The sequence below is a fragment of the Cuculus canorus genome, chromosome Z (assembly GCF_017976375.1).
Source record: "Cuculus canorus isolate bCucCan1 chromosome Z, bCucCan1.pri, whole genome shotgun sequence".
In the NCBI taxonomy this organism is placed as follows: Eukaryota; Metazoa; Chordata; class Aves; order Cuculiformes; family Cuculidae; genus Cuculus; species Cuculus canorus.
In genome coordinates this window covers 77,989,788-78,004,398 of record NC_071441.1, presented here as the reverse complement: position 1 = coordinate 78,004,398, position 14,611 = coordinate 77,989,788, and the positions used below count along the sequence as shown (strand labels likewise).

The window sequence follows — 14,611 nt, the reverse complement described above, 5'->3', positions numbered from 1 at the left end:
TCCTTCATTTCTTATGGAACAAGGGACGGAAGTGTTGTCACATGTTGTATTTGTTCTAGACTTCTGTTCTTTTACTTATGCACAATGATTCTGTACTGTGTAGGGCTCTCTTGGGCATCAGCTCCCTCCTTCTCCCAAGGCTGCTCTCTTACTTATTCCCTACTGGGGCTGTTCAGCAGCTGAGGAAAACAGGATTCTCCTCTTCTCTGAGCCATTCCTGATTCAGCCCGACTAAAAATAGCAGGAATTCACTCTTCTCGTCCGTCACCGATGCAGACGATTCTAACTACAACCCATGTTAGAGCGAGGGAATAGCAGCTGGTATGTCAGACGCTTAATTCTGCCTGGGAAGTAACTAGGAAGCCATTTTATCCTAATGAATGGGATCAATCTTTAACTGCTGTCTTGTCCTGGAAATTGCCCAGGGCATTTTTTTGGACGTTACTCATGTGTCAGGAATGTGCCAGATCTTGGCATCAGTGCCCCATGTTTTCCAGTATGTATAAATAAGCAATGGCAATACAGGTGAGGTGTTCTAGAGTTTAAATCAGTTCTGCTTATATGCTGCGGCTCACCTAGTCTGTTTAAGTAAGGATTGAAGCATCAGGGTTGCCTGTACTTATAGGAAATGAGCTGTTATCACCCAGATGCGATGGCTTTGGAGTGCTACTGCCTCATTTGCGGAGCAGCACCCTGACCGTGATGCCTTTTCTCTCTGGTGGGATTGGTGACGCCCCTCTGTCTGCTCATGGCGTGTTGTCATCTTATCGGAGATGGCAAGTTGGAGCCAAGGCACACAAGTGGGCGTCCTGTGCTGGGAACCAGATGTGCTGTGCCTTGTTGTTAACGTCCTTCATGGATGGAGGAGCTTCTGCCAGCTAAGCTGTTTGTAATGATGAATTAAACACAGAAAATACCAAGTCCAAGAAAGAGTTATACATTCCACAATAAAACTGAACCTTGTGATGTTAAATATTTTTTTCTAAAATATTTTGCTTTCTAGAAAGAATTACTGAAACATCCTTAGTTTTTACAAAAATCTTGAATGTTTTTTCAGTGTGGGAAAGTGGATACTGGTCTCTTCTCTCAAGTAACAAGTGATAGGACAAGAGGAAATGGCATCGAGTTGTGCCAGGGGAGGTTTAGATTGGATATTAGGGTCAGTTCCTTCATTGACAGAGTGGGGAAGGCCTGGCAAAGGCTGCCCAGGCCAGGGGTGATCCCCATCCCCGCAGGGGTAGTCCCCATCCCCGCAGGAGTGGTCCCCATCCCTGCAGGGGTTGAGAAACCATGTAGCCATTGCACTTGGGGACAGAGTTTAGCAGGCATGGTGGGGTTGTTAAATTTGCTCCTGACCATTTCAGCAGCTGCCTGGCTTCCTGGACTTCTGGTGATGTTTTCTGAGGTAAATGATCCTCAGTGATGGGTTGCGCTTGCAGATTTAGCTGAATTGTTTAATGTTAGATTCTATTTCAATGAGAAATTGGCTCACGCAAGTGTTGAAGCAGGACTGTCTCCCTCTATTTTCCTATTTAAAGCAATTGGACATTGCTTTAAACGAATGTGTTGTGCTGGATGGGTTGCATGCGCCTCCACAGATTAAGGATCTTTTTGCCATTGTAATGTGCTGGATATCTGAGAGTTTGTGGGGTTTGGTGACAGTGACCAGCTTTGGTTGTGATGTTAGTGTCGATAGGATGGGTAGCACTCATACTCAAGTGAATTCAGTGTTTGGAACACCCAGTGTCTTTGAGCACACGAAGAGCAGTGAAAGGATTCCTGCATCAGCACTGCTTTTCCAAAAGTTAGTGTGTGAATAAACTCAATGGCTGGACAGCTTGGGTTTGCTGGACAGGCGGAGTGTGTTTATCACTGCCAAACACCATGCGTTATCACCTTCCGTTTGTGAGGAGAGGACAGCATCTGAAGGAATGCCATTTTGCAGCCTTGATAGAACTGAATAAGAAGCAGATTTTATAGACAGTGCTCCTTTACAGACTCCAGTAACGAGGAGTTTTGTGGTTCCTTTCAGATGTCATTGTTCTATCGTAGGCTTTTGTCCTCCCTTGATTCCACACTAACATGGATGGTGGGGAGTGCTTGCCAGTTTTGGATGTGGCATGGAAAATGAGAATAAAGCTTTCTGAGCATCTCCTTTTTGCCAAGCAACCTGGTTTGTTTTTTCACTGACTTCTCTTCAGAAGCAAATGTACGTTTTTCTCATGAGTGTGTGTACACAGGCCTGTACTGCGGAAGGGCTCCCTGCTCAGCCCCTCCGTGCTAGCGCCGATGGTCAGAGCCATGCTGGGAGCAGCCAAGGAGGGGATGGTTTAAGGTTTTCTAGTGCCACTCAGAACTCCAGACAACCAGTTTGAGTTGGTTTGGCTGCTTTTAGTGCTGACTTTACATTTTACTCCTGAAAACTTGTAGAAGTGAAGGCTTTCCCCATCAGTCTGGAATGTGCACGGTTCTTACAGCCCCATTTCCCATTGTGGCTGCAGAGCATCTGGGAGTACCGGTTAAAATCCGTTATTCAGCGTAGAGGCAGCAGTTCTCTGATCCCTAGAGGTGTTAAGATCAGATGAATAGGTGGTGTTCTTGTGGAATAGATCACCTGTCTCAGGCTTAGTGCTTGCATGTATGTCGCCTGTGTATGTGTCTGGTGGGAAATGCGCCAAGGGGACTTTGCAGGCTCCCAGGTTTTCCAGTGGTTGCCAGGGAGATGAATAGCCAAAATTCTGTAATGAAAAATCTGTTCACTATTTTTACTTAAACATGTTAAAAACACAGGCCACTTGGTGCAGATACTCACTTTGCGTCGTTCCATGGGGATACAGTGCAGAAGGATGTGTCCCTGCTTTGGGGATCCCAGAACTTGGTGCTGTCGTTGGAGCAGAAGCAGATTCTGATGGTGTTACGATATAAAATATGGATTTTGATATTAACTTTAATGCTTTGCTATGAGAGCTATGTAAACTTGGCTTTGGAGCAGCAGCCTGCGCTTCCTGGAATTCTGCGCGTAGCCAGTTATAAATACGTAGCAGGTTGTTTGGAAGTCACTGTGGCTGAGATCTGGTATCCCAAACAGGACCCGGACAACTGGATTGCTCTGACAGCCAGCTGATTGCTGACGGATGCAGTGGGCTTTATGATGAGCCCACTCTCGGTGGGCTGGGGGACACGGCCCATGTCCCTGCCGATGGTGCCTGTGCCGTGGGATCAGTTTGTTATCTCTGCTATTTCATGTCCCTTTTCTTCTCTCTGCCCTTGTAAATGGCTGGTGACAGTATACTGGGACACCTTGTGTGAGGTTGTGTCTTTAGAGCAGGTGGTGTGAACAGGGGATCAGGCCACTGTCTGCAGTTCAGCCTGAGTCTCCTCAGGAATCACGGAGTGTTGTCCAGATCAGAGAGATCCTTGAACTTCTGGGCCTTGAAGGGGCTCCCTGTATCCTGTCACCTTCCTAGCTGTGAAATGGGCATGGGATGTATCTGGTGGAGTTACGAATTGTGCACCCAATACCCACTGGTAAAGGTATCGTTTGATGGAGACCAAGTCCCACAAGTGCTTGGCAGTGGCTGCTTTCGTGGGAGATGGCATCTCTGGAAAAGAAACCGTCACCAAAGTTTGATGTGAACATCAGCGCCACGGTGAACAGTAATTTCACTCTGGTTTTCAGTGCATGTGGATATGGATTCATGGCAGGGGTAGGCAGTTACTTTGTGTTTGGAATGATGCCAAGGTTGTCGGAGAAAAGGGAATTCTGTCAGTCCTTCCATACGTGCTGTGGGCTTGGGAATCATTTGGGACTGCCTCAGGAAAAGCTCTGCTGAAGCAGGTAAACAATTACAACCAATAACACGCAATGGTAATGGGGTAGGAACCAGTAACTGCTGAAATAATGTGCTCAAGCACCTTTCTTTCTACTCTGCTGTGGCTGGATTGATGTTTTCCTTTGCTTGTCGTGTCTAATGATGGCTTTAGAGGTAATTTCTCTCCTTTTTCTGCCGCTTTCTTGTATCCCACAGACCAGAGACGACTTCCTGGGGCAAGTGGATGTGCCGCTCAGCCACCTCCCGGTAAGCAGCGCTTTCGACTCAGTGGGCTCCTTTTTGTCATCACCAGATGTGAGGAACCCTCATGTTCCATACAATTTATTTCCATAAGCAGTCCAGCTAAATTTTTTTAAAGCAGGCATTACTGGCATTTTACTCTTGCTTCCAAACCTCCTAAAGACAACAGCCGCAGGCTGGAACGAGAGAGACTGCAGAGCCAGCATGGCAGGGTCTTAGGGAGTTACAGAAATCCTGAAAATGTTATAAAATTACTGACCTTGGTAGCAAATTTGAGTAAAATTATTTTATTTATTCCTGACTGGAAGTGACTCTACCTGGAGGGCTCCTAGTGGGCTGCTCATAAGTGCCATAGTGTGTGCAATGGCATTCATTAGATGTGGACATTAGACATTAGTGATAATGACAATTACACAAGCTGTGATGTTGTCAGTATATACATGACAGCTTTTAACGTGCATACACACAACTTTTACCCTCAATGTGTGTATAAATGGTATTTGTTCTGTGAGAGGCCCACAGGCTGCAAAAGCCCTAGCCTAAATGGTTGTCAAAGGTAAGTAAATATGGACCTCTGTTTCATGGGCAGATAAGCTTCAGTGTCAGATTGTGATACTGCTGTGGGGTCTTTCTTTTTTTTCACTTAGCAGACAAAAATCCCAAAACATTGCAAAAAATCATTTGCTAAAAGAGCATTTATTTTGCTTTTTATATTCATATTTTACTTTACCACGTGCTTCAAAGTGGAATTCAATCCCTGCCGAAAGAACTGAAGTTAGAAACTCCCAAGGCCCCAGAAGTGTGAGAGGCACTGCAGTTGGTTTCAGTCTTCTTTGTAAATAAGTAAAAAGCATGCTTTCTGCTTCACAGAGGTTACTGGGACACTCTACATGTCTGTACATGTATGTGTATATTTATACAATTATTGGCTTATGTGTGGTCCGAGTGATTTCTGATCTTACAGGATGCTTTGGGTGACGGCCATTGGATGCTATTCTGATAGTTCTGAACTGGGGTGCATGTGAATCTTCCTTGCTTCTGTGATCTTCAGGGGGTTTTATATTTGCGTGAATGGGGGTATGGTGGAAGTCACTGAAAATGTTCACTTCAAAAGAAGGCATTGGCTTTAGTGTGGCTGTTGCTGTCTGTGCCTGAATTTGCCTGCTTGCTGTGGTGTTCATTGGAGACACCAAGGCTCTGATCATACCAGGGCGTGTATGGCAGTGTGCCTGCGCTTTAGCGTAGCACAGTTCTGCATCCAGTTTTGTCAGCCCGAATCCTATAACTTATAGAACAAAGTAACCAACAACTGGCAGGTTCAGCATGTGTGTGACTGTCAGGTTCTCTTTTTTACCCCGTCACTTCTAAATCCCTGGCTCTGTATCTATAGCATCCATGTTCTTGCTAGCAGGAAGGATGTGCCTTGCTTGATAGAAAGGTGAGATTCTCAAGTCGTATAAAGTTTCCAAGGTTTAAGGCTCTGTGAAACTTAGAGTTAAATGGAGATCAGCAGATGCAATCTGTCAGCCTGATAATGTTACTTTTTTTTTTTTTGGAATGGATGCAGCCGTTTTGGACACTGCTCAGGGTGAGGGGGACTGGAAAAAGGTGCAAGAAGGTTGCCTGGTTGGTCTTTACCACCTCTTCTTCCTGTAGTGTGGGTGTTGTCTACTCTTAGGAAGGTGCCCTGGTTCTGCCTGTTCCTGCTGTTTGCAGTGGCATCTGGTGGGCTGACTCGGCAACTGTCTGTCTCCTGGGACCACTCTGTGCCCTAACCAGCATTGCTGCTGCCTCTGTGATGAGAACGTTCTTTGTATGGCTCTGCACTGTGGGCAGACCCTTTAACCTGCCATTTTCTTTGATGCTTTTGTAGACTGAAGACCCAACAATGGAAAGGCCGTACACTTTTAAGGATTTCCTTCTCAGACCAAGAAGGTGAGGGCGGGACCTTTTGTATTGTGAAAAATTTCCTACTTCGAGGTGTTATTTGCAGCTGTTTAAGAGCTGTTGAATGGAACGTACCTCCTTGTCTTCTAGCCACAAGTCTCGTGTAAAGGGGTTCTTGAGGCTGAAGATGGCTTACATGCCTAAAAATGGTGGCCAAGAGGAAGAAAACGATCAACGGGATGAATCTGAGGTAAAGCTTAATGCTTGTGGAAGCATTGAGATCCCAGGATAATTGTGGAAGTTGTAACTTGAGAGAGCAAACCCTGGGAGCAGTGCTAGTGGCACCTTTTTTTCCTGTAACCCAGTGTTTTCTCAGCCATTTTAGGTATTTCAAAGTATTTCCTCTGCCACAGTGGATTCTGAAGTCTGTCTGACTCAGTTTGTGAGGAGGTAGAAGTAGCGCCAAGGGGGAGAATTCAGAAAGTCTGTGCTGGTAATTTATAAACATAAGGGCCTGTATTGGGCCCCTCTTCTTCAATGACCATTTCAAAAGGGGTGTTATCTCATTTCCTTTATTCCTTGGCAGCATTGACTCTGCAGAGAATAAAGCTTATGCAGGCACAGCACATTTAAAGAATTCTCAGCACTCTTATCAGCCAGCAGCCATTTCAATAATTCAACTCCACCACTAAACCCTGTTCCTAAGCACCACATCCACAAGGTTTGAACCCCTCCAGGGATGAGGACTCCACCACTGCCCTGGGCAGCCTCTGCCAGCGCTTGACAACCCTTTTTGTGAAGGGATTTTCCCAATATCCAATCTAAACCTCTCTGGGGCAACTTGAGGCCATTTCCTTTCGTTCTGTCACTTGTTACTTGGGAGCAGAGCCTAGCACCCACCTCACCACAACCTCCTTCCTGGTTTCTGTAAGCAATATTTTATTTTTTCTCTTCACCCCTCAGCATGGGTGGGACATGATTGATCCCAATGACGCTGCATCTCAACGTCAGGAGGAGCTGCCACCTCCACCACTGCCTCCTGGGTGGGAAGAAAAGGTGGACAACCTAGGGCGGACTTACTACGTCAACCATAACAACAGGACAACCCAGTGGCATCGACCAAGTTTGATGTAAGTGGCAGCGTGCTGCCGTGCTTTGTGGATATGTGTAAAAGCATCAATAAGGACAGTGATTTTCTTCCAGCAAACCATTTAGAATTTACAAATTTAAGACTGGAAAGTGTGTTAAGCAAGACTTGTAGGAAACAGTTTTAGAAAGGCATGCTGTTCTTTTCCGTGACGGATTAATCATGAGTTTGGTGCGGAGCTGCATGTGTGAAATGGTGCTTTATTCTTGGAGAAGTTCTCACAGATGTGCCTGTGAATCGAGAACCAAAATCCGAGTACCTTCAGGTAAAAAGGGAACAGCTGTTTTCTGAGAACCAAAGAGCCTTCCCACGCACAGCCAATCACGTACACATGGGTGTCCTGGAAAGGTTCAGGGAATCCAGAGAGGTGGGAGGGGAAGCAGCGCACTAACAATGCCTTTGAAAATCATGAGACAGATGTGGAATTTGTCAGTAAGTAATTTAACAGGAATAAATTGCTTTTTTCTGTAGAGAGTGTTAAAAAGGTAAGGGGAAAAAAAGTCAAATCAATTTTAATGAAGTTAAACTGATTACTTTGAGGAGACGCTGATTTTTTTTCAGTGTAGAGACAGCATTACCTGTGTGCACAGATGGTGCCAGTGTGGAGTCTGTTCAGGCCTCCATTGTATCACTCATCACAACAGTAATGGTTATTCTTTCTTAATATTCGTAATCAGAGCTAAATAATGTAAACGTGTTCTTATTTAAGGCAGTATTGGTTGTTCTTGTCTAGTGTCTTTATTGTAGTTAGAATCCGGTTACATTTTGTTCTTTATGTTTGGAACTATTTATTTGAGCTGTTCACTAAGCATTGTGTGTTTGGTCAATAAATCTCATCAGCTGCTATCATTATGATTAGTAAGGGTCAATAGGTGTCTATAGGAGAGATTCAGATCCTGTACTGCCTTCTGACCACATTTGCCCTTTGAGAGCTGTTACAGGGGTTTCTCTCTAGCTGGGCTCGCGGAGAAGCACCGCAAGCCAGGCAGATCTCCATCAAGGAAACTGGGGTGTTTCCATTTCCATCGCATAGTGCCAATTTCCAGTGTTACGCAATACTTGTGACATGCCTCCAGTTTTGCTCATTTTGGATTGAGGGATTAAATGGCCTCCTGTTTTGTGAAGCCTGGCACGTGCAAGAATGATGATTTCTACAACTAACGGTATTGCTGATGTGTTGAAAGCAATGGACGAAGTAGATATCTCGATTCAGCATTCTTTCTTTTCTTATTCTTCTCTCCTTCCATGCTTTTGCTTCCCCACTCTCCAGTGATGCAGGATCCGATTCTGACAACAATATCAGACAGATAAACCAAGAAGCGGCCCATAGGCGGTTCCGTTCTCGGAGGCACATTAGTGAGGATTTGGAACCGGAACCTATGGAGAGTGGAGACATTCCTGAGGTGCGTGAGGGTCTGGGGTTTAACGAGATGACTACACGTCAAGCTGATGTGTTTCTCATTAGTGAGCTCGTGACTGCACAGCAGATGCTGTAATGCATTTATGTGGGGTGTGGAAATATCAGTGACACAATAAAAATTGTGAGCAGAGCTCTGCTTTCCAGGTCCCCTGCATCTGTGGGAGCCCAGTATGGACTATTATGCAAAGCCTGGGAGAAACAGTTCCATGCAGTGTTTGTTGTATTGACAGAAACATCGTGAACATACTGCTTTGAGTAACAGGGGAATAAATTGTATAAAGAAGGGAAACATACTGCCTGGAACTGCCATGTACCTTGGTTTTCTCAAGTGTCTTGATTTGGAGGAAAGAGAAGCTATTCCTTTTTTCCTGAACATACTTGGGTTTAGTTAGAATTCTGAGATCTTATTAAACAGGTGAGTGTTTATTTTCTAGCTAGACTAAATCAATTAGATGGGGTAGATATTCTTTGGCCTAAGGAGGAGTTTGTGCCAAGCTCTAATTCCATTCAACTTTAAGCAATATTTTCTGTGAATCACAGACAAAATTCTTCATGAAAGCTAGTTTGAGTTCACGAAATGTTATTCAGAGCAACAGAGCGATTGCTGGAACTGCTGTTGCACTCCGTCACCTTAATATTTGATTTGCAGATGCTAATCAGTTCTTTCTGTTACACATTTTATTCTGAATTAAAATTAGCAGTTGTTTCTTGCAGGTTTTTAGTAAGAGTGCAGGCTTAGTCATGTTTGAGCAAAATTTCAAATAGAATTTATTTACTGAGAGCTCTTTTTAACGCTTCTTTTTTGGCGTCGAATTGTAAAACATAGTCGTCACAACATGAAGACTGCTTTGAAGTCAACATGAAACCCGTTTTCACTTCTGACTCCTTCATGCTCAGCAATGTTTGTGTGTTCTGGGGGCTGGATTATTTTTTTAATGATTAAGGCTGATTATCAGAGCTGTGTTTGCTGTGATGAGGGGGTCACATAGAGGGGAAAGAAGGCTTAGTTGGTCTCTATAAACCCTTAACATAGTTTCTTCTCATTTGCCAGCCTTGGGAAACCATTTCAGAGGAGGCGAGTGCGAGTGGCGATTCCCTGAGCTTGTCGTTGCCACCACCTCCTGCGTCTCCTGTGTCCCGGACCAGTCCTCAGGAGCTGTCTGAGGAGCTGAGCAGAAGGCTTCAGGTCACTCCTGACTCCAACGGGGAACAACTCACTTCTTTGATTGTACGTGATGTGCTGCTCTCTCTGTCTGAGCTTCTGTTACTGCAATCTCCAGTTGATTGGCATCATCTGAATAATTTATGTGAACGGGTGGGAATTGCTGGAAAACCTGAGCTCACAGTCAAAATTAGCTTCCAAAAATGCATCATAGTTCCACCATAAAGCAAACAGATAACAAGATTCCTCAGTTTGGATTTAATGTTTTCTCTGTGTGAGTTTGACCACAGGCTCTGCTGCTGCAACAGCTTTAGAGAAACACAGTACCTGATATAGAGAGGTTTGAGCTGAGAATTTCCAAAGGAACGAGGAGGGGCTGCTAATGCTCCTTCAGTCGTCACCCATTTTACTGCCTGATAAATTTTCTTAAGTGCAGTATTTTAACTGTACGTGTTTATATGAAAGCATGTGCTTGCTTACATTGGGATTTTGTAGATCCGAGAGTTCACTGGATTGAGTGTTACAAGACCAACTAAGAGTTGGAATTGACAGTAGGTGATTTTGGTGAAATCCTCCATGAGTTTGTAAATGACTGGTGTGGAAAAAATGCGTCTCTTACTGTAAGAGTGTACTTAAGGTAAAACCAAACAGTATTCTCTGTATTTGTGTTAGCATTGGTTTGTCCGACTGACAGTGCCACAAAGGATAAGATAATAGAGGTGCGAGCAGAGGGAAGTCTTATGTTAGATTAAGAAAGCAATTGTAGGTGTTAAACAGAACATGCTGTGATGTATTCAGTGTTACATCCCTGGTACCTTTGGGGTTCAAGAGATAAGACATCGTATTTATTCTTGTTCTGATTAAACAGGATTTTAATGAGGTGCAAGTTGATCCAAGGTACAAAGAGCCTATGCAGTAGGTGTCTCACAACCATGTGAATGTTAATAGGGATCAGCCCATTCCAGCTCCGCTGGCAAACCATCTGCATGGATTGCTGCCTGTGCTCTGGTAGAGACCTGTGGGTTCAGCCTGGCGGGCAGGGGGTTCATCAAGTCATTTCCCTGTCAAAATTGGGGCCTACTGTTCTTTTATACTAACAAGAATCAATAAATGGTATAGCTACAAAGTTACCTTCATTAAAATAATTAAATAATTATATTCCTGTACAGGCTAGCTCTTTGATGAGCCATTAAGTGGTAGCATCGTTCTTGTAAGTGCAATAACAATTACACTCAGCCCACACTAGCAGAGTGAGGCATTGTCAGAGCATTTAGAATTACTGTTACTGTGTATTACCCTATGTAAGGATGTTGGGATACTGAAAGGAATGTGAAAAGCAGACAGCGAAACTCCATGAAGGTGCCTGGCCTGAGTACCCTGAAGCCTGTGCATGGAGACAGAGCAGCTCAGGAGCATTCAGCCCCACGGACCTGTCAAGGCTGATCATGTCTGCACTGCGCTTCCCACAGCTCTGGCCTCTGCAAGCACTTGCAGGCCAGACCCAGCACCTCAGCCTGTGCTGTGAGTGAGCAGCGCTTACCCCAGACTAACAGATGCTCCTGGGTGGGAGGTTGCCAAGTGCAGCATAGAGACCTCCAAGAGCTTTGTTTGGATTGAGCCAGGCAGACAGGAAAGGTTTAGCCCTCCCAGCTGAACACAAGCCATAATCCATGTGCTCAGGATTGCCCACGTGACATTTCCTTTGGATCCTTGTGAGATCAGCTTTGTGATTTTGACTGCAGGAAGGCTGGACCTCGGGCTTGTCCCAACCCAGCAGCTCTAGAGTGGCTTTCCATGAAGCTGGCTGGGAGCTGTGGGCTGCCGGCGGAACCTGGAAGCCCGTGCAGTGGTGTTTCCCCAGCAGTGAGGCTGTATCTGTATATCCAGTTAATCTTCTCTTTGCTGCTCGTCCCACAACTGTTCGTTGCCCTGCCTGCCTTCCCAGGTGGAGTGGCCTCTTGTCCTCTCCTAGATTAGGGGAGTAAAGCATTGTAAACTGGATCCAGGTACTTTCCTTGTCTCAGTTGATCGGAAACAGTCCAAAATGGGATGCTGGGGGTTTCTGTTCTTCATTGCTTGATACATTTCGGTAGAAACTGAACATGGTACAACAGAAATATTAATTCTTAGGGGTTTGGGTTGAATGTGAAAAAGCTAAAATTGCTGAATACACCCCATGTCTGAAGCCACCCTAACTTACAGACATCTCTCTTTTCTTTGTCTTTTCCAGCAAAGAGATCCTTCTTCAAGGTTGAGATCCTGCAGTGTGACAGACACCGTTGTGGAACAGTCTCAGCTATCCTTGGTAAACCAGAGCTTCTTGCTGTTTCTTGCTTTTGTCTGTAAAGCTCATTCTGTATCGTGTCTTCTCTTCAGGCGGTTCTGACCAGTACAGATCAGTAAGCAGTGTGGGTGGTCCCCAATAGTAACGGATACCAAATCCATATCATCACAGTCAGCAGCTGAAACAAGGACGTTCATGAGAGAGAAATCATGTGGCGAGTGAGAGCAGAGTCACACTGGCTTCAGTTGTCAAGAGAGCCTGAGGGTACTAAACCAGAGATGCATGGTCAGTGGAGGGAAACGATCCTCTGAGGGCTGTTTGCCACAGGGTCAGAGCAGGCAGGACCACCGTCTGCCTGAGGAGCTGTCACAGCCACAGGACACTCCCATCGGCTCTGGCTTTATGTCCTGTGAATTGATTTCACTGGGGATATACAAACCTGTGCAGTGCGAGGGACTGGTGTGTTACCCAGTTGTAGTTCAAAGGAGCCTTTTGGGGACAGCCCTCAAGCAACAAAACTGTGCCTGGGGTAGTTCTTTAATCAGAGAGATGGGAAAGCAGCAGTTTCTGCCATTTTACTGAAGAAGATGCTTTGGACAGGGCAAGATGCAAGGATGGTTTTTAGAAAGATTCTCTCTCACATCGTAACTCTGCACACCTTTGATGTGATTGAGAGAACATCCTGCATGTTCTGTCCTACAGCTGAGTACAAGGATTGCAGAGTGGGTAAGCAGTGGAGGGACTGCTGGAAAAGGGAGTGCACAGCATGCTTTTGGATGAAATTGCTCCTGTTTTCAAAGGAATTCAGTACTTTTGAAAAATTATACTTTTCTTCTAGGATTGTTTCCCTTATTTTTATTAGAAATACTTGACAGGAATCTGCAAATAGCAAGTTTGGGTATCTTTTATGAGAATGTTGAGTGAGTAGACGATATCACTTAGTTTGTGGTTAAAGCTGTTGTCTCTCCTTTGCTCATTCTTTCTGTTGTGGTAGGGCAGCTATTTACCATAACCACAATATTTCTCTTTTTCAAGGAGTGGCTTCTCAAGTCTTACCTGGCTCTTTGCTTTCTCTCCTGGGTGAACAGTGGCGTGGGCTCCAGTACAGTTGCGCCTTTGCTGCCTTCTCACTCTGCTAGGCAAAGTTAGCTCTGAAAGCTTTGTTTAATATCTCTTGCTGGCACTGACTGTCTGGTTCATTTGAGTTGAGTTTGGTGCAGTGCCTTTCCCTGTACATTGTAGAACCCTCATTTCAGTTGCAGATGTTCCAGTCAGCTGAGCTGAAAGCTTTGCTCTAAACCAAGGATGTGACCTGATCTCAACCATATTTAATCCTTACTAACCTAATGATGGTTTATCATCCAGCAGCTAAATACATCCTTTCTCTCTAAATACAGCGCTGGTCTGTTCCAGTGCATACTGGAAATTGAAAATGCCAGTTCTGTCCTTTCGATCTAACTCTTTCTGTGCACTCACTGATGACCAGAGTGGATCCATTTTGCTTTTAAATCCCGTGTTTATGGGCAGAACATGCAAAATTTGCTGGGATTAAAAAAAAATCCCCTTACATTTAGAGTAAATGTTCTCATTGCTCTTATTAGCAATAGTAAGCGTATAGAATTGGATATGAGAGCTCCTGTAATTAGTCCCCTTGGTGTTTTTTTGCATGGGACTCTGACTTGGCTGTCAGTGAGTGATGCCTCAGGGTGTTTCCTATTGTCTTAAGTAGTATTTCCATCTAATTGCTCTCTTCCAATAAAATTGGGTGTCTGTGATTCCTTATTCCTAAAGATGTGAAAGTAGTCTGTGACATTTGTCACCAAATGTACTTACCTGTAACATTAATATCATTTAACAGCAGAGCAGTCCTGCTAGGAGAGCACGTTCTTCAACTGTCACAGGTGGTGAGGAGCCAACGGTAATGCTACTCTTTATCAAGCACTATCTCTACGTAAAATGGGGGTGGATTTGGGTCCTGTTGAAAGATACAACACCTTACTCTAAAAACTGGTACTGGAAGAACGGGCATCAGAGATGTCAATTCAGTGTACGTGTAGCTGTGTTTCAGCTTGCATCTGTCCTCCCTTGCTCTGTTAGACCACCAACGCGCTTTAGTTCTTAGAGTTGATCTTAATTTGAGATCTAAAGTGAAGATGCAGTGATCTGTCATTTAGAATCATGGAAAGATTTGGACTGGAAGGAACTTCAAAGCCCATCCAGTTCCATAGGCAGGGACACCTCCCACTGTATCAGGGTGCTCCAAGCCCCATCCAACCTGGTCTTGAATACCTCCAGAGATGGGGCAGCCACGGCTTCTCTGGGCAACCTGTTATATAAATGTAGCTCCTAACAGCCTTATCTAATACCCTTTTCCGTGTTCCAGTAGCGGCTCAGCAGTCCAAGGCTGAATTTTCTGTTGATGACGCAGTAAGATTCTGGAGGCGCTTTTTGAAGCGTAGTACCAGGAAAGCAGTTTAAATTTGTATTCAACTTCCTCAAAAACATCCCATTCCTTTTTAACCTGGTTAGATGTCGGCCTGGAGCAAGTGATTTCATAGAAGTGATTTTACAGCAGCTGTCATAAATAGCTTTTGGGAATATCTGCGCTCCTAGATAATTAGGTTCAGGGAAAGAACTG

General features: G+C 44.7%; 1 protein-coding gene across 10 annotated transcripts in view; it reads left to right on the top strand.

The window, feature by feature from the left end:
• NEDD4L (NEDD4 like E3 ubiquitin protein ligase) overlaps positions 1-14,611 on the top strand; it is a 114,041-nt gene that overhangs the window by 68,936 nt on the left and 30,494 nt on the right. For 7 of the 10 annotated variants that reach the window (XR_008447615.1, XR_008447616.1, XM_054053353.1 and 4 more), the window contains 8 exons: positions 4,029-4,079; positions 5,947-6,008; positions 6,111-6,210; positions 6,924-7,090; positions 8,378-8,510; positions 9,579-9,755; positions 11,920-11,994; positions 13,832-13,891. Coding sequence is in view for 8 of the 10 variants with exons in the window: in XM_054053353.1 (XP_053909328.1) it covers positions 4,029-4,079; positions 5,947-6,008; positions 6,111-6,210; positions 6,924-7,090; positions 8,378-8,510; positions 9,579-9,755; positions 11,920-11,994; positions 13,832-13,891 (825 nt within the window). In the remaining 2 variants the exon portion in view is untranslated. The remainder of the gene's footprint in view (positions 1-4,028; positions 4,080-5,946; positions 6,009-6,110; positions 6,211-6,923; positions 7,091-8,377; positions 8,511-9,578; positions 9,756-11,919; positions 11,995-13,831; positions 13,892-14,611) is intronic. The other 3 variants (XM_054053356.1, XM_009563353.2, XM_054053357.1) reach the window with 1 other exon arrangement.